This window comes from Panulirus ornatus, chromosome 12, assembly GCF_036320965.1.
Source record: "Panulirus ornatus isolate Po-2019 chromosome 12, ASM3632096v1, whole genome shotgun sequence".
In the NCBI taxonomy this organism is placed as follows: Eukaryota; Metazoa; Arthropoda; class Malacostraca; order Decapoda; family Palinuridae; genus Panulirus; species Panulirus ornatus.
The window spans coordinates 60510308-60534598 of record NC_092235.1 but is presented as its reverse complement, the minus strand read 5'-3'; the positions used below and the strand labels follow the sequence as shown (position 1 = coordinate 60534598).

At 44.8% G+C, this 24291-nt stretch overlaps 2 protein-coding genes across 4 annotated transcripts in view; one reads left to right on the top strand and one right to left on the bottom strand.

Moving 5' to 3' along the window:
* LOC139751752 (uncharacterized) overlaps positions 1-24291 on the bottom strand; it is a 397676-nt gene that overhangs the window by 316155 nt on the left and 57230 nt on the right. The gene's annotated exons all lie outside the window — the stretch shown is intronic.
* Positions 1-24291, top strand: part of LOC139751771 (fibroblast growth factor receptor-like 1) — a 40061-nt gene that overhangs the window by 15507 nt on the left and 263 nt on the right. The window contains exons 6-10 of the mRNA XM_071667312.1: positions 338-450; positions 7254-7512; positions 7637-7746; positions 15882-16025; positions 18379-24291. The exon at positions 18379-24291 is cut by the window's right edge and continues 263 nt beyond it. Of these exons, the coding sequence (XP_071523413.1) occupies positions 338-450; positions 7254-7512; positions 7637-7746; positions 15882-16025; positions 18379-18729 (977 nt within the window). The 3' untranslated portion in view covers positions 18730-24291. The remainder of the gene's footprint in view (positions 1-337; positions 451-7253; positions 7513-7636; positions 7747-15881; positions 16026-18378) is intronic.

The following is a 24291-nucleotide window of genomic DNA, read 5'->3' as shown; positions in this document are numbered from 1 at the left end:
TTTGTTGTCAGAAAGGTTGTTTTTTTGCAAATTTTTTATAGAATTTTTCTCATGTCTTTCTACTTTACTTTAGATTCCCTTATTTGGGTAAGTTTATTTAAAAACTTAGTTACTCTTGTGTAAGTTTTTATCCATAACGTATGTACAAGGACCTTTACTCGTACTTTCTTTATGAATGGGTAGAATCTATCCACATCGGATCTTATCTTCAGGATGCTTATCTACAACTTAATAGGTGATTAGGTGTCATTCCAGCGTAGTTGAGTCAGTTCATCATTGATACATTCGATTCTAACGAGAGGAGGAGCTAATGATCTATCGTGAGTCTGATTTGCAGAGCCGAGCGACGAGGAGCTGGAGATTAGCGAGGCCGTCAACACGACGGTGGCCGAGGGTGGCACCACCTCCCTCCAGTGTACCGTTCGTACCTCACACCCACCTGGGGTACAGGTGAGTCTCATGTACCGTCGTGTCACTACCGCTTTCACTAAGGGTACAGGTGAGTCTCATGTACCGTCGTGTCACTACCGCTTCCACCTAGGGTACAGGTGAGTTTCATGTACCGTCCGTACCTCAAATGAACGTACATTATGTACCTCCAACATCCTAGGGCACAGATGAATTCGTCGCATCTTGCGCAGTGTTAGGAGAGAGAGAGAGAGAGCGAGAGAGAGAGAGAGAGAGAGAGAGAGAGAGAGAGAGAGAGAGAGAGAGAGAGAGAGAGAGAGAGAGAGAGAGAGAGAGAGAGAGAGAGAGAGAGAGAGAGAGAGAGAGAGAGAGAGAGAGAGAGAGAGAGAGAGAGAGAGAGAGGAGATTATTCAGCGAACCGTTTCTCGCTCCTACCAAGGGGTGGGTGAGGGTGAGGGGGGAACAGCAGATAAGTGTCATTTCCTCTTTGGTGTTCACAGCTTAACAACGGTACGGTGGGCTGTTTGGTTATCTGGACCTATCGACTGCCAGGGCCATTAAGGTCATCAAGGTCGAGTTATAATCACAACCCGAAAGATCCCTTAACCCTTTTATTCTAGGGCAATTTCAAGGCCACATGAATTATATATGTATATAATATACATAATACATATGGGTCTTCACCAGTACAGACTGGCTTACTGTATCTTTTCTCCCCACACCTACCCACCTAGTGTGGGGAGGAAACCCGTGTTCCCTCCCCACAAGACAGAACCCTCTCAACTGTACTTGGCAAAAGTTTACGTCCGGCGTACAGTCACTAGTGCATGTCCAATCGAGTGTCGCCCAGCAAGTTGCAAACACTTGGTGACAGATGGATTGGTTATGCCACATAGAGAGACAACACGGCCGACCAACTTTGCCTCCTCAATTCATGAGAAAATAAAAGTACCGAACGAACTTTTCTCTTTTTTTTTTTTAGGGGGGCGGGTGGAGGTGCTCACTCGCTGCGTCACAGACTAAAAGGATGGTGTGTGGGTGCGTTTGTGAGCCGTCTGTCTGTCTGTCTGTCTGTCAGTGTGTCTGTCACCAGCGTAACCAGCTGATAGATGGCTTCAGCTAGCTCAGGCACTGCCTGCCCCCTGGCCTTGAGTTACACCACCTGTGTTGTGTTTTTGAATCAAAGGGGCAAAGGTCATAGCGATGGGGTTATGTGAAACAGGTTAGATGTTATCAAGTCTCTTAGAGTAGTTTAAAGACGTTCACGCGCGCGCGTACACACACACACATACACACACACACACACATATATATATATATATATATATATATATATATATATATATATATATATATATATATATATATATATACTCGTTTGCCGTTTCCCGTGTTTGTGATGTAGCGCTAGGAACAGATGAAGAAAGGCAACATTCACTCATTCAGTTCACTAGTTGTCATGTGTAATGCACCAAAACCACAACTTTCTATACACAACCAGGCCCCACAGACTTTTCTATACACAACCAGGCCCCACAGACTTTGCTATGGTTTACCCCGGCTGCTTCACAACCCCTGCTTCAGTCCAATGACAGCACACCGGCCCTTTTATACCACAACGTTCCAATTCACCCTATCCTGTGCACGTCTTACACCCTCCTGCATGTTCAGGTCGCCTTCCTCGACATGTAAGGAATCCTAAGGTGGAATTCTGTCTCTACTACCCCAGGTATATATATATATATATATATATATATATATATATATATATATATATATATATATATATATATATATATAACTCACCCCATCAAGTCTCCGGCTGAATGGCCTATATTTTATAATTCTGTTTCAAGCTACGCACAGATTCCAAAATATTTGTTATTCTTTACAGAATATACAGGCATAACATGGCATCAAATATTCAGAACGCTTAGTTTATACCTGATAAAAAATTCCCCTTCACAGGGGATTAGTTTTTTAAACTTTTAGTCTCCGAAGCAAGAGTGTAGGCCTGCTCCATCTCAGCGCCTTTGTTGACAGGGCAAACTGTGCCTCCCCAAGTGACAATATTGACGCTATTCCTTTACTGGGATGAAAAAAAATATGTTTGGTCTATCTACTCCATCATAGTACTGTACTTGGGGAGGGGGAATAAAAAAAGGAGAGGGGCGGCTAAAGGGGGTGGTTTGGCAGGGACGTTTTAAGACATTCAAGGCTTCAAGACTTCGTATATTTGTTGTAGATGATAATGTATGTGTTCAGAAATTAGTAGTGATAGGTACAGTAATATATGTATCTATCGCTACTGACCAGCTGGAATTGATCTAGACAAATGAGTGATATGAAATCCATCATGTGATTAAGGGCTGTACAAGCAGCGAGGGCGTGTATCATCTTAGAATTATCCTGAGCACCTTAAAGTGTATCCTGAACACCTTAAAGTGTACCCTGAGCACCTTAAAGTGTATCCTGAACACAAAGTGTACCCTGAGCACCTTAAAGTGTACCCTGGGCACCTTAAAGTGTATCCTGAACACCTTAAAGTATACCCTGAGCAACTTAAAGTGTACCCTGAACACAAAGTGTACCCTGAGCACCTTAAAGTGTACCCTGGGCAACTTAAAGTGTATCCTGAGCACCTTAATGTGGTTTTATTCTACCTCGTCTGGTGGCTCCACAATGATGCTACCAGCACTTGTGACTTCGGCAGTCTTTGGACCTAACTAAGGTGAAAAGATGGAGCCAACTCATCATGAGGACTGAATGATACTTTGTAGTAATATTATCTAAAAGTCTTTGATATTCATGTATGTGATTTCCGTTGAAATTCGTTTCCTTTATTGATGAAAGAGTGTTAATCTCTCCTCACATAAGTGAGTGTATGTGAATCAGAGAAATTAGAATGGTGTGTGTGTGTGTGTGTGTGTGTGTGTGTGTTTTCCATAAGTAGATTTCTTTCTTTGGTTCTGTCATTAATGAGGGTAATCTTACCATTAATAAGGCAAGGGTTAGGACATTACCACTCGATACAGTAGTAGAAGAGGAGCAGGCAAGACGAAAAAATAGAATCAGAAGAGACCTACCAAAGCAGATAATAGATAAGACAGCAAAAGCAAAACTTAGGATAATGATGTGGACACAACGGGACGGAACAAACAGAAACGTGTGTGGAAGGCACAGAAAACCAATCCAACAACAGAGGATCATAAACAGTGATCAAACAGAACAGGGGGGGGGGGGGGGGGAACTAACGGGGAGGCATAAAAGCCAATCGAGCAACAGAGAATCACGAAGAGTTATCCAAACGGAACAGAAATGAGAGACAGTCGAACAACGGAGAACAATGAGCAGTAAGCTAAGAGATGCGACGTGAGAGAGAGAGAGAGAGAGAGAGAGAGAGAGAGAGAGAGAGAGAGAGAGAGAGAGAGAGAGAGAGAGAGAGAGAGAGAGAGAGAGAGAGAGAGAGAGAGAGAGAGAGAGAGAGAGAGGGAGCAAATAGAGTCATGCTGAGCACGACAGGCAATCATTGGGGGCATGCAGCGGGTGTCACCTGGCTCGAATAACACGGGAAGGTCTTCATCAGTGGCCAGTTGTAGGGGGTTGGTGGGTCGTGTTTGTGTAAGGGCCGAGTTGAGAGGGGGCGGCGGGGGTGGGCAGTCGTCTGGGGACGGTGGGTCGTGGGTGGGTGTAAGAGCAGGGCCGTTGGAAATGGGTGAGTGGTGTGGTGGGTGGGGGTCATATGCCGTGCTTGTATTATGGGTGGGATCTTGGGGCAACTGTAGGGTGTGGTGGGTCGGTGGGTCATGTCTGTTCGAGAGATGGCCTCGAGGGCTGTCGTGGGTTAGCCTGCACCAGGAATGGGCCCCACACTCGCAGGAAAATAATCAGACGAAAGGAGAATGGGCGGAGGTGTTGTTGATCGGCGCTGTGGTGGGCGGAGGTGGGTGTATGTCTCTTATGAGTTTTCTAAACTCACTCTCTCTCTCTCTCTCTCTCTCTCTCTCTCTCTCTCTCTCTCTCTCTCTCTGGCAGACAGTGAAGTCAATGAAATAAGAATTTCAGGTTACTGTAGTGTAAAAGTCACTACTTTAGATCTTATGCAGTAGAAATGGATGAAAACAAAGATACGATATCAAATAATCTATGTATGACAGCAAACAGAGGAATACATATATATATATATATATATATATATATATATATATATATATATATATATATATATATATATATATATATATATAAAACTAAAGGCCTCACACATTACTAGAAACAAAATGATTAACTCCGCAAGAAGTCGTAGTATTATTTCGAAGTGAATTCGAACATAAACCACGTAAAGATCTCGGGATGGAGGATGGAAGGAGACGCTTCACTATTCTCCCCAGTGAAGCCACGAACTTGTGGGAAGTAACGCACACAGGAAGACTTTTGTAGGCGGCAGAAGCTGAATACCGGATCCGGTTTAAGACAGGCGACCACGAACGACGTGTGGCTGCAAACGAGAACAGCCATTTATATACATATATATATATATATATATATATATATATATATATATATATATATATATATATATATATATATATACTCGTCTATCTATCTATCTATACCTAATATATACTCGTCTATCCTTCTATCTCTCAACATCTGTCTTTATCACTCCTGCTTTTACCCCGTCTATCTACCTGAATATCTATCCATCAGTCTCCCGTGCCTCTCCAGGTGCCCCCCCTCCGTCTATCACCCAGATGAACAGGAGGGCAAGGGTGAGAGCTAGGCGATGGTGTCGGGTCTCCCACATCATCCAACTCGCCGCCCCGTACTGTGTTGATTGCCTGTCGTTCCAAGAGCATAAACATGAGGGGAAGATGTCCTTGATGAAGTGTGGCTTCTCTGTCATTGTCTGTCTGTCTGTCTCTCTGTCAATGTCTGCCTGTCTCTCTGTCTTTGCCTCTGTTATTGTCTGTCTGTCTGTTTCTGTCTCTGTCATTGTCTGTCTGTCGGTCTCTGTCTCCGTCATTGTCTGTCTGTCACTGTCTGTCTCTCTGTCTCCGTCACTCTCTGTCTGTCTGTCCAACTGTCTGTCTGTCTCTCTCTCTCTCCCTCTCTCTCTCTCTCTCTCTCTCTCTCTCTCTCTCTCTCTCTCCCCTTGCAAAGTATACACCTGCGGTTCGCCAAACAAGACGAGAGTGGCAGCTGGGCCGGCCTAACGCAGACCCTTACACCTGGGACCCAACATCTCACCCGACAAAGGGAAACCGGAAAAAAGTGCGCGTGTGGGCACACACACACACACACACACACACACACACACACACACACACACACGTAGAGCTGTGGGCAGACGAGCGCGTGAGTCTAGACCTGTGTGGGTCTAGACGAAATCCTCCGCGTCATGTTTGTTGAATATTTTTTTTCCGTCTCACCTTCAAAAGGAATTGGTGACAGAAATACGGTAAAAAGGTGCTTCGAATGTCACTTAAATTCTTTGCTTCACATTCGGGTCGTATCTCTTCCTCTGTATTATATCCTGAGGCTGTATTGAAATGTCTGTGATGATACAATTTTCGTCGCTGTAACTTGTCCCTTCATTCCAATGGCGTTTACAGCGAGGTAGGATATTTAGCTGATAGCCCTTATGGTGTACGTAAGCACTACGGTTACAGATAGTTCAGTCCTTTCTTCCCCCTATCTTTTGAAGGTTTCAGTGGCTCTGGGAGTAAAAGAAATTCTCCTCATGGAGACGGAGGAGACCACATGCATAAGAAACAGTAGACTGTAACCTTTCGCAGCGAAATTGATTTTTTTGCCCAGAGTTGAAGATAAGGAAATCTTTCCATTGCTTCATAACGACTCGTACATCTACACTGCAATCCCAGATCCTATCATCATGTGTTGTTGTCTTCGCATATCATGTACTACTGTGGTTTCCGTAGCTTTATGGTATAGTACCTATTGATATCAGCAGTCTTCCAGTAGTAACCATGGCTGAGGTGAAAACTCTTGGGATTTCGTACACACCGATGGTCATATTAGAGTTATCTTGCATCGACAGGAGGTTGACAGAAGTAGGAGGCGACAGCAGCCTTCAACAACCCCTCCTGCTTTACTAAACTGTTGCAGAATATACAGTATACTCAGAGAATATGATGGTACAAAATGCATCTCTGTAGAATGTACTCTGGTACGTGTTTGATTGTCACTCTGTACCATCCTGTATGTTTCACATATCCAGGTATTCATGTATCCTCTCATTCATGCGTATCCTCTCATTCATGCGTATCCTCTCATCCATGCGTATCCTCTCATTTATGCGTATCCTCTTATCCATGTATATCCTCTCATTCATGCGTATCCTCTCATCCATGTATATCCTCTCATTCATGCGTATCCTCTCATCCATGCGTATCCTCTCATTCATGCGTATCCTCTCATCCATGCGTATCCTCTCATTTATGCGTATCCTCTTATCCATGTATATCCTCTCATTCATGCGTATCCTCTCATCCATGTATATCCTCTCATTCATGCGTATCCTCTCATCCATGCGTATCCTCTCATTTATGCGTATCCTCTCATCCATGTATATCCTCTCATTCATGCGTATCCTCTCATCCATGCGTATCCTCTCATCCACGCTTATCCTCTCATTCATGCGTATCCTCTCATCCATGCGTATCCTCTCATTCATGTGTATCTGTGTCTTGTAATATATGAATATCTTTAACCCCTTACCCATGTATCATCTATATGGATACTCATGAGGTATTCATGCGTGTTTTCTTATTCATTTTTCCTGTATCCACAAGTCCTCATGTGTCTCTATACGTCTCCTGCAGTGGCTGAAGGAGATTAGCGCTGAGGAAACGGACGAGGGAGGGGCGCTAGTCCCCAACTCGACCCGCCAGCTAGGGGGTCGGTGGTTCCGGAAGGTTGAGGCGGGGGAGGTAGTGGCGAGGGGAGACGGCCACTACCTCTCCAAGCTGACCATCAGCCACGCCACACCCCAGGTAGCAGGCGTGTACCTGTGTCTGGCCGTCAACACCCTGGGCTTCTCGTTCAAAGAGGCGCACCTCACTGTCCTCCACAAGGGAGCCGGTAAGTTTACATTTCAGGATCTTCGCAAAGTATCATGTTTTTCATCTGTGTTTAGTACATCAGATACTGAAGCGATACCGATGTTTCTGAACTGTTGCTGACACATTCACGACGTGTATTGCAGGGAAGCCATATCCGCCAGTGGGTCAGAAGGAGAGGAGTGTCAACTGGCTGTTTCTGATCATCCCAGCCGTGGTGGTGATCATTGTGGTGGTGGCTGTTATTGTATGTCAGGTGAGTGCTCTCTCTCTCTCTCTCTCTCTCTCTCTCTCTCTCTCTCTCTCTGAAACCCATTACATATACGTATATACTATGATGAAGGTTCTGTGGATACACACCGAGACGTACAACCCAGAGGACTGCTCTTCTGTGAGGTGCTGTTGAAGCATGGTGTGCCCTTCGACAAGTTCCTAGGCTCCGTTCGAGGAACTTACGTTACACGGGTGTAAATGAGATTCAATGCCACTCTCAGAACGAGTCTCAAGGGGCTCCACCTCACCCAGTAGGGCATCGAAGGGTAATGACATTACAAAACCCTGAAAACACCTCCCCATCCAAGACACTGCATTGCTTTGTGGTCAAGCTTCCTTACATGCAAACTGATAGATGTCTCCATCAGGGAGTCTGTCAGCTCTTCATCAGGCAACCTTTTCTAAGAGTGTGTTAAGTGCAGGGGATCTGCAGTTGCCAGAAGACTAGAGAGACGTTCTGAAGTGTTTGTGGATGAGGGGTTAGAAGAGTCAATAAACTTAACGACAGGAGATCAGATAATGCACAAGCCAGATATAGTTTCTCGGTACTGATGTTCCAAGCCTTAGATCTCTCTCTCTCTCTCTCTCTCTCTCTATATATATATATATATATATATATATATATATATATATATGATTTGGTAAACAGAGAAGAGGTAGTAAAAGCTTTGCGGAAGATGAAAGCCGGCAAGGCAGCAGGTTTGGATGGTATTGCAGTGGAATTTATTAAAAAAGGGGATGACTGTATTGTTGACTGGTTGGTGAGGTTATTTAGTGTATGTATGACTCATGGTGAGGTGCCTGAGGATTGGCGGAATGCGTGCATAGTGCCATTGTACAAAGGCAAAGGGGATAAGAGTGAGTGCTCAAATTACAGAGGTATAAGTTTGTTGAGCAAATGGATTTGTATGTAGCATTTATGGATCTGGAGAAGGCATATGATAGAGTTGATAGAGATGCTCTGTGGAAGGTATTAAGAATATATGGTGTGGGAGGCAAGTTGTTAGAAGCAGTGAAAAGTTTTTATCGAGGATGTAAGGCATGTGTACGTGTAGGAAGAGAGGAAAGTGATTGGTTCTCAGTGAATGTAGGTTTGCGGCAGGGGTGTGTGATGTCTCCATGGTTGTTTAATTTGTTTATGGATGGGGTTGTAAGGGAGGTAAATGCTAGAGTCCTGGAAAGAGGGGCAAGTATGAAGTCTGTTGGGGATGAGAGAGCTTGGGAAGTGAGTCAATTGTTGTTCGCTGATGATACAGCGCTGGTGGCTGATTCATGTGAGAAACTGCAGAAGCTGGTGACTGAGTTTGGTAAAGTGTGTGGAAGAAGAAAGTTGAGAGTAAATGTGAATAAGAGCAAGGTTATTAGGTACAGTAGGGGTGAGGGTAAAGTCAATTGGGAGGTGAGTTTGAATGGAGAAAAACTGGAGGAAGTGAAGTGTTTTAGATATCTGGGAGTGGATCTGTCAGCGGATGGAACCATGGAAGCGGAAGTGGATCATAGGGTGGGGGAGGGGGCGAAAATTTTGGGAGCCTTGAAAAATGTGTGGAAGTCGAGAACATTATCTCGGAAAGCAAAAATGGGTATGTTTGAGGGAATAGTGGTTCCAACAATGCTGTATGGTTGCGAGGCGTGGGCTATGGATAGAGATGTGCGCAGGAGGATGGATGTGCTGGAAATGAGATGTTTGAGGACAATGTGTGGTGTGAGGTGGTTTGATCGAGTAAGTAACGTAAGGGTAAGAGAGATGTGTGGAAATAAAAAGAGCGTGGTTGAGAGAGCAGAAGAGGGTGTTTTGAAATGGTTTGGGCACATGGAGAGAATGAGTGAGGAGAGATTGACCAAGAGGATATATGTGTCGGAGGTGGAGGGAACGAGGAGAAGAGGGAGACCAAATTGGAGGTGGAAAGATGGAGTGAAAAAGATTTTGTGTGATCGGGGCCTGAACATGCAGGAGGGTGAAAGGAGGGCAAGAAATAGAGTGAATTGGAGTCATGTGGTATACAGGGCTTGACGTGCTGTCAGTGGATTGAAGCAAGGCATGTGAAGCGTCTGGGGTAAACCATGGAAAGCTGTGTAGGTATGTATATTTGCGTGTGTGGACGTGTGTATGTACATGTGTATGGGGGGGGGGGGGTTGGGCCATTTCTTTCGTCTGTTTCCTTGCGCTACCTCGCAAACGCGGGAGACAGCGACAAAGTATAAAAAAAAAAAAAAAAAAAAAAAAAAAAAAAAAAAGTTTGTTGAGTATTCCTGGTAAATTATATGGGAGGGTATTGATTGAGAGGGTGAAGGCATGTACAGAGCATCAGATTGGGGAAGAGCAGTGTGGTTTCAGAAGTGGTAGAGGATGTGTGGATCAGGTGTTTGCTTTGAAGAATGTATGTGAGAAATACTTAGAAAAGCAAATGGATTTGTATGTAGCATTTATGGATCTGGAGAAGGCATATGATAGAGTTGATAGAGATGCTCTGTGGAGGGTATTAAGAATATATGGTGTGGGAGGAGAGTTGTTAGAAGCAGTGAAAAGTTTTTATCGAGGATGTAAGGCATGTGTACGTGTAGGAAGAGAGGAAAGTGATTGGTTCTTAGTGAATGTAGGTTTGCGGCAGGGGTGTGTGATGTCTCCGTGGTTGTTTAATTTGTTTATGGATGGGGTTGTTAGGGAGGTAAATGCAAGAGTTTTGGAAAGAGGGGCAAGTATGAGGTCTGTTGGGGATGAGAGAGCTTGGGAAGTGAGTCAGTTGTTGTTCGCTGATGATACAGCGCTGGTGGCTGATTCATGTGAGAAACTGCAGAAGCTGGTGACTGAATTTGGTAAAGTGTGTGGAAGAAGAAAGTTAAGAGTAAATGTGAATAAGAGCAAGGTTATTAGGTACAGTAGGGTTGAGGGTCAAGTCAATTGGGAGGTGAGTTTGAATGGAGAAAAACTGGAGGAAGTGAAGTGTTTTAGATATCTGAGAGTGGATCTGGCAGCGGATGGAACCATGGAAGCGGAAGTGGATCATAGGGTGGGGGAGGGGGCGAAAATTCTGGGGGCCTTGAAGAATGTGTGGAAGTCGAGAACATTATCTCGGAAAGCAAAAATGGGTATGTTTGAAGGAATAGTGGTTCCAACAATGTTGTATGGTTGCGAGGCGTGGGCTATGGATAGAGTTGTGCGCAGGAGGATGGATGTGCTGGAAATGAGATGTTTGAGGACAGTGTGTGGTGTGAGGTGGTTTGATCGAGTGAGTAACGTAAGGGTAAGAGAGATGTGTGGAAATGAAAAGAGCGTGGTTGAGAGAGCAGAAGAGGGTGTTTTGAAGTGGTTTGGGCACATGGAGAGAATGAGTGAGGAAAGATTGACCAAGAGGATATATGTGTCGGAGGTGGAGGGAACGAGGAGAAGAGGGAGACCAAATTGGAGGTGGAAAGATGGAGTGAAAAAGATTTTGTGTGATCGAGGCCTGAACGTGCAGGAGGGTGAAAGGAGGGCAAGGAATAGAGTGAATTGGAGCGATGTGGTATACCGGGGTTGACGTGCTGTCAGTGGATTGAATCAAGGCATGTGAGGCGTTTGGGGTAAACCATGGAAAGCTGTGTAGGTATGTATATTTGCGTGTGTGGACGTATGTATATACATGTGTATGGGGGGGGGGGGTGGGCCATTTCTTTCGTCTGTTTCCTTGCGCTACCTCGCAAACGCGGGAGAGAGCGACAAAGTATAAAAAAAAAAAAAATATATATATATATATATATATATATATATATATATATATATATATATATATATATATATATATATATCGAAGGCGTTATCACAACAGTTATGTTTCAGTACTGACCACAATTTTCACCAAGTGATATGATACAGAAGGTGTTCAGAGGACAGGTGTGAGACAGAACCACAATCTCTTCTTTCACATCATTACGGAATGTGGCGCTGCTACGGAGGCAAGAACATTTCTCTCATAATAGGATCACGTAGACTGAAATGCCCTGAAATATTGTCCATGGCATTTAATGCTCTCTTGGTCGATCCATATATCTTTTTAATTTCACCCTAGAACTCGAAAAACCTCTTGATATGAGAGGCATATAGCTATTTTGGATCAAATAGTCCTGCACTCTCTCTCTCTCTCTCTCTCTCTCTCTCTCTCTCTCTCTCTCTCTCTCTCTCTCTCTCTCTCAACCGCCCGAGCATAAACGTGCTCTGCCGCCGCTAACCAGAACCAACGACGCGCGGGAGTGAAATATACACGTCGCCAATGTGGGGTGCTGGTCTGGTCGGTTGTCCATATACTTCATGAGTTTTTAACCCCCTACTTAGCTGAGCAAGATACTTATCAACAAGATTTGTCAGTGCTGTGTGTTGAGGGCACAGCACGTGTGCAGCAGCAGCGAGGTGTGTTTACGCAGCCATTCGTAATGTCAGCCTGAGATAGGCAAAGTACTTCGAGGTTGGTTGGTTAGAAGAGAAATTTCCATCCTATTTTTCCTATCATATGCATAAGTCTTGTTGCTCCATCTCTCTCTCTGTCTGGGTTTTTGCAGCCATGCTTCTCCCCCCAGATCGTCCGTCAACCTCCCTCACCCTTTCTTTCTTTCTTCCCTCCACCTTCCTCCTCCTCCTCTCCCTCTCTTCCTGAAAACGCCTTCTCCCTTCATAGTCTAATTACCTCGACCTTACACAATGGTCCTCTCCCCAGCCTCATACTCCCCTACATGTCTGGTCTTCCCACCACCTCCACCTCCTTCCCGACTCTCGTACTCCCCACGAACCACCACCTCCTCCCTCCCTCCCTCCCCCATCCTTTACCCACACCTGTCTCTGACATCCCTCCCCACACCCTACCTTCCCTTTCCCCATACCTTCCTTCCCCACCTGCCACTTCCTCCCTCCCCCTTTCCCCCCCGTCGATAGCCTCATCCATCTCGCCAGCGCTGTGAGCCTGTTGTCACGTTGGCCATCTATCTTGGGGCATCTTGGTCTCCCCTCCTCTGATATTCGCATAACTCTCGCGTCCTGCCTCCCTCCCATCCACCACCGCCACCACACACACACACACACGCCAACTCCCCGCAGTTTCATCAACTGGATTAAAGACAGTCGATCTAGAGGATGAAAAGAGAATCTATATCCCTCAGATATGCAAGCTCTCCTAAGTGTGGAAACTGTAGGAGAAATAAATTGATTACATCAGTACACGAGAATGCCTCAATGTATTGCATCCAATGTGTGCTCGTGTAAATAGATAGCCGTCGATGAACGGAATTCATCCCTGAGAAACGACAGTCTGTAACTGCGAGGTACGAAGGCTCTGGAAAAGAATTAATCAACATCTCACAGACATACGATACCGTAACCTGTGACGAGGTAAATGGATCCCCTGGTGTTGCTGAGGGTAACGTCGATTCTCCTGGGAATAAGATCGTATTCAGATGTACGTAGACCGATATACAAGAAACAAGCTGAAGGAAGGCGGATGTAAATCAAGAACCTTTTGCTTAGTGCTGAGGCAGGAGCCCAAAATGACGGGAACAGTGGGTGAGGGCGAGTGGTACAAAGATCTTACCTCTCTGTGCCTTGGGGTCCCAAGGGTCCTTCTTTCTTTGCATCTCGAGGGCCCGATCATACTCCCTTTCTGTGGCTCTGAGGCCCAGGGATCCTCCGTCTCTTTGGCTCGTAGAGATCAGAAAAGTCCTCTCTCTACAGGATTCGTGGAGCCCAGGGATCTTCCTTCCCTATAGGTCGTGGGGCCTGCAAGGATCCTCCCTCCCTGTATCTCAGGGATGGCCCCAGGGATTCTCCTTCCCTGTGTCTCGTGGGGCCCACAAGAATCACCCCTTACTTCCCTGCAGCTCGAGGAGGACGCAGGGACTCGCGGCACCGGTTCGGTTATTTACAGCTGCGTGCATCACGATCAGTGTCACACTCCCGACATATCTGTGGCTCATGCTGACTCCGGGCAATGAAGCTTCATGGAGCCATTCATGGTACGCTAGACACCGTGAACTATGCCATTTCTATCATCTCCGTTCCGTTCTTGTGTCCTCTGTAACAAGGGGACTGAATCACACCTTGTCCTGGATCACTCTTCACAAAGTTTATGATGCTGAAGTGTTTCGCTTTAGATTTGTATCCTCTTAACTCTAGCCATGTACCCTTCATCCAAGCTATAAGCTGAATTACTTTTTGTCTTTACGTTTAAACTCAAAATGGAAAAGCTACTGAAGTGAGAACTTGTGAATTATGTACCTCTTACTTTCGTAGCGTCACGCACTCGTCACTCAACGTTCATACACTCATTTCTCGAAATTCATCTCGTCATAAAGTTCTCATAAGATGAGTTCCCCGAAGATGCTACCCAAGTGGTAAGCTCTCCCAGAAAGTCTAATGTCTTCTCCTCGAGTGTTTCTCGATGACGTCACTTGTGGCACTTCCACTAAGATGGGTGGTCTCACACACACACACAAACACACACACACACACACACACACACACACACACACACACACTCCGACGATCTACACAACCCTCACAGTTCACACGAAACCCTCACATGTCAAACCTGTGCAATCCTCACCCAGCCCACTCACACCTAACCCCTACGCAATCCCCTCACTAACCCATGTTCAGCAATAACAGTCCCCAATAAAACTTTAAAATTGAAATTCAGATTGAGTCCCCACAGCCAGAAGAAGTCCTCAAACACAATCTCCAAAGTTGCCACACAAATTCTCTGTACGACACTCATATCACCCTTAAACTAACCCACATAGGCTACACACATTACTTCTTTACTTCCTTCATAGACCATATTGCACTCATACAAACCTTATAAGTTCATCTAAGCGCCACACACACACACACACACACACACACACACACACCCAGGGTCTCTGGCATTCTCCTCACAGACCCAGCAAAGCTCCGTACAGCCTCGATGTAGCAGCCTTACGAGGCATTTCCACCTTACACAGTGACCATACACAGCCCTCACACCCGTCTCACAGTAATGATACTCTTCCCCCCCTCATCCCTCACGCACCGCCCATACAACCACTCCACAGCTCTCGTAACTACAATATCAAAGGCGGTGCCACATTTTAACACGAAGTGACTAACACACAGACCTCCATACCTCCCCCGCACACACCCAACATACATAACAAAAGCTTCTCTCCGCACCCGCCAACAATACACAGACCACACAGAGCACACCCACCACCATCTGTCATCGGCCAAGGCAACGACACACAACCTCAAGGGATCTAGACGTGTCTGTTCCTCCTCCACCTCCTCCTCCCTCCTTCCCTTCCTCCCTCCCTCACTCTGCCGTCTTCCTCCGCGTTATCTCCTCATCGTCGTCCTCCACGCTTTCCTTGCACCGTGCCCCGCCTCCCCTATTCATCATGTTCTTTGTGTACCTTCAAGGCTGTGACTTCGAGCCGTCTCGACTCTAGGTGAAGCACGACGGAGCTGCCCCGAGAACTGAGGGTTTACAGGTATTCGAAACAGCTCACTGACTACTGAAACACTTACCACGAGAAAAACGGAGAATTTATGGTATTTTTGCGACTCTCATTGGCGTCGTTCTTGTTACATGAAGCGTAGGCACAAAAACATGCACTAGGTGGAGAACGTGTGATAAAAATAAGTAAGCAATTGTACAAGAGACGAGGAGGAAGCTTACATACCTCTTGAGAGGACGCTCGTGAACCTTGACTGAAGCACCCCCATCAAGCGCATTACCTACCCCCATCACATGTTCCCCTCACATGTTATAACACACACCTGAGCCCACACCTCTCCATCTCCTCCACAGACCCATCATCTCTCACACCTCTGAACAATGGCTGTCCTACATCGGTCCTCAGCCAAACAGGCCTACTACACCCACCCATCCTCAGTACGATCTATGACCACCGGCAGACACACCCCATCGCCTTCATCCACTAGTGAAGGAGTTCTCTTTTACTCCCCACTACACACACACACACACACACACACACACACACACACACACACACACACACAATCCCTGGGCATCTTTCACCCTCCCGCCCTCCCATTTTCTTTCACCAGCGGGGACTGGGCGCACCATCTTCATTAATGCCTCACATATCTTCCCACAGCTCCGCAAGACGTCGCCGGACAAGCCAGTGGGCGTGACGCCTCCCACCCCCGTCTTGAAGGGTGACGACTCCTCCGCCCTCACGCCCCTCAACCCTGAGTCCCAGGGCCACGCCCTCCCACGCCCACCTGACCTCGTCTACCAGGTGTGTGTGTGTGTGTGTGTGTGTGTGTGTGTGTGTGTGTGTGTGTGTGTGTGTACGTTTCTTTGTATGTTCTGTGTGTGTGTGTGTGTGTGTGTGTGTGTGTGTGTGTGTGTGTGTGTATAACCACAAGGAAACGGAAAATACGAAGTGTCAAGCGCGTTCGTATAATTCATCGTCCGGACTGAGTACAGATAAAGAGAACCTCAATATAACATACCATCCGCCACTGGGCGGGGCAGGTGAATCGATCAAGAAATAGGTCAAAGGATTAGGGCACATGTCACTTTCGACGACCTCACCTCTCCCGAGTTACAAACTCGGGTTAACCCAAGTTCTGGGAAGCATATCTAATTTTTTTTTCGTTTACTAAATTAATCTAGTTTATATAAAGAAACATCTTGATTCATAATGATATCTCTGCTATGTTTGACAAGAGAAGCTTCAAAAACATTTCTATCCATTACTGATTTGTGGTATGTGATAACCTTAACACTGCTCCAGTCAGTTTGATGACCAGAGTCTTAAAGATGGACAGATATTGCATTTGATTCATGACCATACCTAACACCATTTGGTTGCTTAACCCTTATGTCAAGAAGTTTACCAGTTTGACAAATGTAAAACTGATTACACCCTTTACAGGGGATATTGTACACACATCCCTCCTGAAACAGAAACATTACGCAAGATCTCACAATAGGGTGATACTAAATGTAGCTGTTCGCAAATGGTTCCTTCGGTTGAACACTGCAGAAACACTTTCTGGCAAGATTTACAAGTTGAATCACGGAAATGTTATATTGTACAGTTGGCTCTAATACGTAACAGAAAGCTCAGAGGGAGCAAAAGGTTCCGTAGAAGACATCCAGGAATACACGATGAGGTTTCAGGTACACAGAATTGCGTTTGAGGTTCTTCCAAAGTGGTACAATGAGACTCCTTAGGATGCACTGAAGCATGAGGTAAGGGAACGCTAAAGTCTCCAGAAGGTAGTGAAGGCTTCAGGGTCTATGAGAGGTGGTGCGTATGAGTCACTAGGGGTAGAGCAGACTCCAGCGATGAGGGGGACGAGGAGGAGGAGGAAGGGGGAGGATGAGGCTATAAAATGGCTAAGGGAGTGTGTGTGAACCTGGAGGTCATCATGCGAGCAAGGTCTCATCCTCGAACAATTCTCCTCTGGGTACTTTATGGCCTCTAACCTGCCTTTCCCATCAAAAGTTCCGTCCAGTAGGAGTGGCCAGGGGGGCGTGGTGATGAGGGAAAGGATAGAGGTGGGGGGGGGGGTTGGTGTAGGTGGTGGTGTGGGTAAGGGAATAGCTGGATCAATGGGGAGGTGGGTGATAGCAGGTGTGAGTCAAAGGAAGGATCGGAAAGAGGTAGGGAATGATCGTGTATACGTAGGTTGGAAGAAACATGGGTCAGGGAGAAACATGGGCGAAGGGAAACATCGGAGAGGTCATGCATGGGTTTGATGAAGTACGAGTCCCAGTTACACATGGGTCTTAGAAGAAGTGGTTAGGGAGTCTTATAAGTACACAGTAATTCATGGGCCAGAGAGGTAGGCCCATCAGACTCGGTTGCTGAGTGACACAGGACACACTCATCACAGCCACTATCAACATAATTTCGGAAGCTGAAAACCTGACATGACAATACAAGGTCGGGAGAGGAAAGAAAAAGATATTCATAAACGTAATGTCACAAATGTTGATATTTGTCTCACAATACACTATACTCAAGTCAGCTTATCATATTCCTTCCCTTTTCAGGAGGTCAAATCCTTGTCATGACTTGACGGAAACTGACTGAATGCTTGACTATACGTAAATATTATTCTTTCTAATTTTCTAAGAGAAAAAAAGACACACAAAAAATTGAGCCATTCATTTACCATCATTCGAGGAAGTTGTCGAATCATTGCGGCTTTCAAAAGGGGAACACCTGTCTGACGTCGTCTCTTTAGACCCAACACACTCACCTCCCAACAGATGTTAGGCTGCCACACACACACACACACACACACACACACACACACACACACACACAGACGTCTACCTTCAACGAAAAAAAAAAAATTACCATCTATCATGGTGACTTGCTCTCCCTTCTTTGAATAGGTCGACGTCTGTATCCCCCCCCCCATCGTTAATCATTTGAGAATTAGCCCCATTCAGTCAGTGCCATCATGTTGGACCATGACGAAGTCTACTCGCAGACTGACACTCGAAAACTTCGTGACTACTCAAGAAACGACTGAGTGTGGAGGCACAGATACACAGGATCATCTCTCAGTATTTCTAATCCATGACATGTTTCCCTCCTCCGTAACTTGAGATTGGTTTATGTCTTGCAGGAAGTGAGCGGGTATCCAACATCCAGCTCGAGGGGCGGCGGAGGAGGAGGAGGCCACATGCCCCACTACACGGAGAAGTACCCGAGTCCATACCCGGAGTCTTACGTCGACCCGGCTTACTCAGACCCGTTCTCGGGAGAGCGAGGACCCACCCGCGCCTCCGACCACAGCTACGCCCGTCTGACCCACCCTTCCCACCCGTCCCTCGCCTCCCACACCTCGCACGCCTCCCATGCTTCCTCCAGCCCGCACCTCCCTCCGCCCTACCCGCACCCACACGCGCACACACACCCACACACGCACGCGCACACACACAGGCACCCACAGTACTTCGTACACTACAACTTATAGAAACTATTAAGTCTGGAAGACTTAGTGGCAAAAAAAAAAAAAAACACATAATAAGTGAATGGGGTTTTATTACAAGGGTAGTTTATGTAGATAGAACCCTTGCTACCTCTACTAATATTATAAGTACGTTAAGTAAAGGATTCAGATGCGCTACTGGATAAGCACAGACACACACACACACACACACACACACACACACACACACACACACACACACACACACACTCACTGATATGGTGGAATTATAGTGGAGTGCACAATGTAAATGTTATTATGTAACAGTGAAAAAAAGGAAAAAAAAGGACGATATGTGACAAAGAAAAAAGGAAAAGATAAGACGATTTGTGACAAGAAAAAAAAAAGAGAAAAAAATGAGTGCGACTGTGAACAAAGAAGAAAACGGCATGTTAACGAAGGAAAATGAGATGTGATGAAAGAGATAACATGAGATGTGACTGGATAAGGTACTAAAATGAGATGTGACTATAAGATATAAAGGGAGACGTGACTAAACTGCAAGAGTATGATGCGAAAAGACGAGATAAAAATATAAGAAAAACAAAGTGTCAAGAGAGAAAATTATGATTATTAAGAATAACGCACAAGAAAGCCGAAAATCAAAATAGTGTCCAGTGGCTTTGGGAAGATTCAAACACGCAACCACCATGAAGAAAAGGAGGAGATACAAGGGTTAATACCACAAGACATGACGTCAAGAGGTGATTAAATACAAGAAAAAAATATATATGAAGATCTGAGGAATGACTAAGGAATAACACGTCACAATGGCAGAGAGAGAGAGAGAGAGAGAGAGAGAGAGAGAGAGAGAGAGAGAGAGAGAGAGAGAGAGAGGTGATGAGTGAAGAGCCTAGTCATTCACAGTGATGAGGCGAGGGTGGTGGTGGTGGTGAGTTTTTCCTCCTTTCTTATTCATCAGCCCAACACAAACCCTTCAGGAAGAAGAAGGACAGAAGATCGTGGAGAGGCTGGTACTTCTTGTAACCAGTTTCAGTCTCCTCCTCCTCTTCCTCCTCTATCTCCTTCTCCTCCTCCCAGAAGCTGTGGAGAGCGGATGGATCATCCAGTGGATATATGAGAGAGAGAGAGAGAGAGAGAGAGAGAGAGAGAGAGAGAGAGAGAGAGAGAGAGAGAGAGAGAGAGAGAGAGAGAGTAGATTGTGATATTTTTCTCATCCAGTTGATGGATGATGTGAAAGTAGATGATGATGATGATGTTGTCTCATCCAGTGGATGGATGATGGAAGGGTAGATTGTGATGACTTCCCGTTCCTTAACAATGTTTAGCAACTGTTTAGGGAGAAAATTGTGAAATGAAAAAAATTTTGAGGCTGTTCAAGGAAATTTGTGTCTGGACAATGAACAATGATGGCCTTGTGAAGCGTTGAGCAAACTATTGTAAACAAATTCTTTGTGTATGAACTGTGGGGAAAATATGGAACTCTGAAGAATGTAAATTACCTTACTACTGTATATGCATAATAACTTGAACAATGACCCGTTGTGTTCAGAATCGACCCAAACTCCGTAACTACTCCAATTTTCCCCTTGGAGGGGGGGGAAAAAAAGGAGGACGAAGCAGCTCCTATTCACCAGGAAAAAAAAAGAAAAAAGAATTTACAAAGAATTTGAGAATTTCCCCATTCAGTGGAAAGTTTAAAAGAAATCAGCGATTTGAAGATTGACTCGACAAAAGCACCTCACGTTCCAGGGAACGCCATTAGAACGTTCTCTGGTGGGGAGGGGAGGAGGAGAAGATCAGAGTGTGTGTGTCCGCAACCCTCCCCCCCAAAAAAAATATGATATGATGTCACAGGTTCCTGTCTTAAGAGTGGACGCAATTAGCCAAACAGAGATGCCAAAGCTATAAGGCCAGTCTGGTGCTGGAGGTGGAGAATATCAGTATTAGAAGCTGTGGGGTGAGGGTGACAAGTGTCAGTCCTCTTATCATGACTGCCATACTTTTTCGTATGCCAGGTGTGAGGAGAGGTGGGAGTGACAGCGCCTCCTCCTGCCAATCTCTTCATGATCTGTCACCGCTTTGTGTGACAGGGGAGGAAGGGAGGTGAGGAGGAAGGGAGGGTGTGTATGTGTGGTAGTTACCAGTGCCAACCCTTCTTTATGATGACTGTCACTGCTGCTTGTATGTCAGCTGAGTGTATGGCTCGATATCCACAAAGTAACCCCAAGAGCGACACACCCCGTTGGTGTTTCGAGGAGTGTGCGTTGTCCTGCCCTCACAACACAGACGCTTACAACGGGATACGATCATACGCCATTCCTCAGACGGCGGGTGTTGGAGGAGGGTGTTTTTTGAAACCTCCATGCACTATACACTGTCATGTTGAGGCTTGACAGCACGGGGTGTATGTGTGTGTATTACTTTTGTATATCATGTTGATGAGGGGCAGTGTGTGTGTACCTGTCCATCACTGTTAGTGGGCAGTGTAAGTGTACTGTTTCAGTGTATCTTTTCAGTGTACATTATCAGCATACTATTATTATTTTTTTTTTTTGGTACTAGTGGACATTGTCCAACAACTTGCCCCTGACGAGGATCGAGCGCAGCGAACCACCCAGTATCTGTATATATAACTAACACGTAGACATAATCACTCTTACTACAGGTGCACACAGGGCTCAAAATGCTGTTCAGTTCATGATATATATTTGTATAAGTAATATTTGTAATCTGTGATCATTAGCACGCGTCCAGTAGGCTTAAAAATACAACATGCTCTCGAAATGGCATGATGAATAAAAAAAAAAGAGATGGATAAAAAGAAGAATAAAATCCAGGTGCATAATGAAATTTTTACCCATTTCAGAACTAAGAAATTTGTTGCCACTCTCAATCATACTGTTATAGTGTTGTGTCAACCTTTTAGATCTGTCATTTCCAATTGCACGATATATATATATATATATATATATATATATATATATATATATATATATATATATATATATATATATATATATCACTATAATGTGAATCAAACAATACGGTGTCGATTTTGAAATTATTGTACTGCTATGACCCTAATGAGACTGATGATTATACAGTTTGTTTTCTCATATAACAACTGTGGTGGACAAGTCATACGATGTATTTCCCAGCGTTGGGTCCTGGAAATGAACGCGAGCGACGTGGCTGGCAAAGGACACGACACTCCCCATGCCGTGCTAAAGAAGAGAAATTAACGAGTGAGATTTCTATAAGAAAATAACCAAGCTGAAGATTCATTCAGGTCAATACGGGCCGACATTGCTTGTACGAAGGGAACCAGATAGCAATATATATGTATATATACATATAGTCATTATAATCTATCTATGCCGGATAGTCATTATCTATCTATGCTGGATAGATGCCTATACAACGAAACGGTCAGCAGGCATAAGATTCAATCCTTTTTTTTTTTTTTTATCTATACAGTCCTCAGTGATAGTGGCTAGAGTCAGCACAATGCTTCGGGCGAAACAGAGAGAGAGAGAGAGAGAGAGAGAGAGAGAGAGAGAGAGAGAGAGAGAGAGAGAGAGAGAGAGAGAGAGAGAGACAGAGAATGCACGGGGAGCCTTAGGCATCTGCCCCTTCGGCAATCAACCACACTCAGATCAAGGAAATATCGATACAGATTCAGTCCATCTTGAGTGACCGAGAACATCCTTCTGTTAATGAAATCAAAAGTCCGCTTTTCTTGTTTTTCATTTTTTTTTTTACAAAAACTTTCTTAATTACTTTTTTCCCATAATTATAAACGTGTCATTTTAATATGACTGTGTATAGAACGTGTTAATTACTCCTTTACGTGTATTTTTCATTCTCTGTTTATGTGATTTAAGAAGTGTATTTTTCATTCCCCGTTTATGTGATTTAAGAACCATAAGGAAACAGTGTGAAAAGTGAGATTAATCAAAAGTAGAGAAGTGTCTCTCCGTCGATGCTGCTCATCAGTTTCTTAAATACTCAGATTAAAAAAGGGAAGAAAGAAAATAGTAAATGTTTTCTATACATAAATAATTTCTTTATTCGATCGATTATTCCATACGTCTCTTCGGAATTCTAGAGTTGTCAGATCGTCTCAAGAATACGACAAACTTGCTTAATCGTTTCCACATTTATTTATCATTATCGGCAATAAATGAAATCACATTCATTTATCATTATCGGCAATAAATGAAATCACATTTACGCCGATAATACTCCTCTGCCCCTGGCTGAATGGATTTAACCATTTACGAGAATCACTCTCCTCTCCAGTCCCATATATGTGGTCTTCTAGGTTCTCCCCCTCTCTTGTCTACGGTGCGTCGCGTCGCTCCTCCTCTATCACATTTCGTTCCTGAGCTTTTTCCCCTCAACGCCCACTCCCTGCCTCCCCTTCCCCCCGAGGAACCGCTAATCCCCTCCATCACCGGTTGCTGGGATTTCTCCCCCAGTTAATCCCGTTCTTTGTTCTTCATGAATATCCCACCTATCTTTTTTTTTTCCCCCCCTCCTTAGCTTCTTCCATCCTTCGCTGTTTTCCTTGGTGATCTCTATCGTTTACTCTAATATGTTTCTTGTTCCGTCTTTCTTTAAAGTCTATTTTAATCTTAATGGTCTGTTCATATATTGGATTCAAATATACTTTCTTTTTCGACATTTTTTTTCTTGTTTTTAGTTTCTTGGCGCATTTCCGGGATAAGATTCTTAGACATTATGTTCAATGTCTGAAAAAATGTCTGAATTTCCACCCTCTCCCCTATCTCCCCCTCTCACATGTACGACGAAGCATATTCATCATACCATGAACTCTTTCTTGTATCATACTTCCGAGATATACCCACATATATAAATACTTGTTAGTCCTTCCGATTTCCTCCATCTCTTGAATATACTCGAATATCCTCCTATTCATTCCCTTTTCATCCTCTAGGCATACTAAGATATAATATCCACGCTCTCCCCCTCTCGTCCCCTCCCTAGCACATCCCCCCATGTCCTGTCCCCTCCCTAACCCCCCAACCCCCCACACCAACCCCTCCTTGATCATCTACCTCCAGGGCAGCAGCGGACAGGCTACGGAAACAAGCAATACTCGACCCTACATCTAGTCACAGACCCCGAGTTTACAGTGTGCGAACTGCTCCACCCCCTAAACCCCCCTCCCCTCAACCCCCACCTTTACATACACGGACCGATAGATCTTGAAACCAATCTATTTTTGTAATTAGACCGGTAAAATACTTCTTTCTGCCTTACCACAATCAAAGTACTGTAGCTGATTAAGGATGGGATAGTAGGTAAAATGCACAACTACGAGCAGTTCATTCATTGTACATTAGGGTTAGATTTCGCTGCGGGGATCAGGCGCCGAGTTGAGTTATCAGTTATTGTTATTATTTTACTATTTTTTCCCCCCCAGGGGAAACTGCCAGATATCGCTTTCCACGTTATTTCCCCGCGGTGTCTGATGCCAACTAGAGAAATGAAAGTGTACAAAGCTATTTATATATGAATTATATGCGTAAGAGAAAAACTGTACTGTGTTTCATGTGT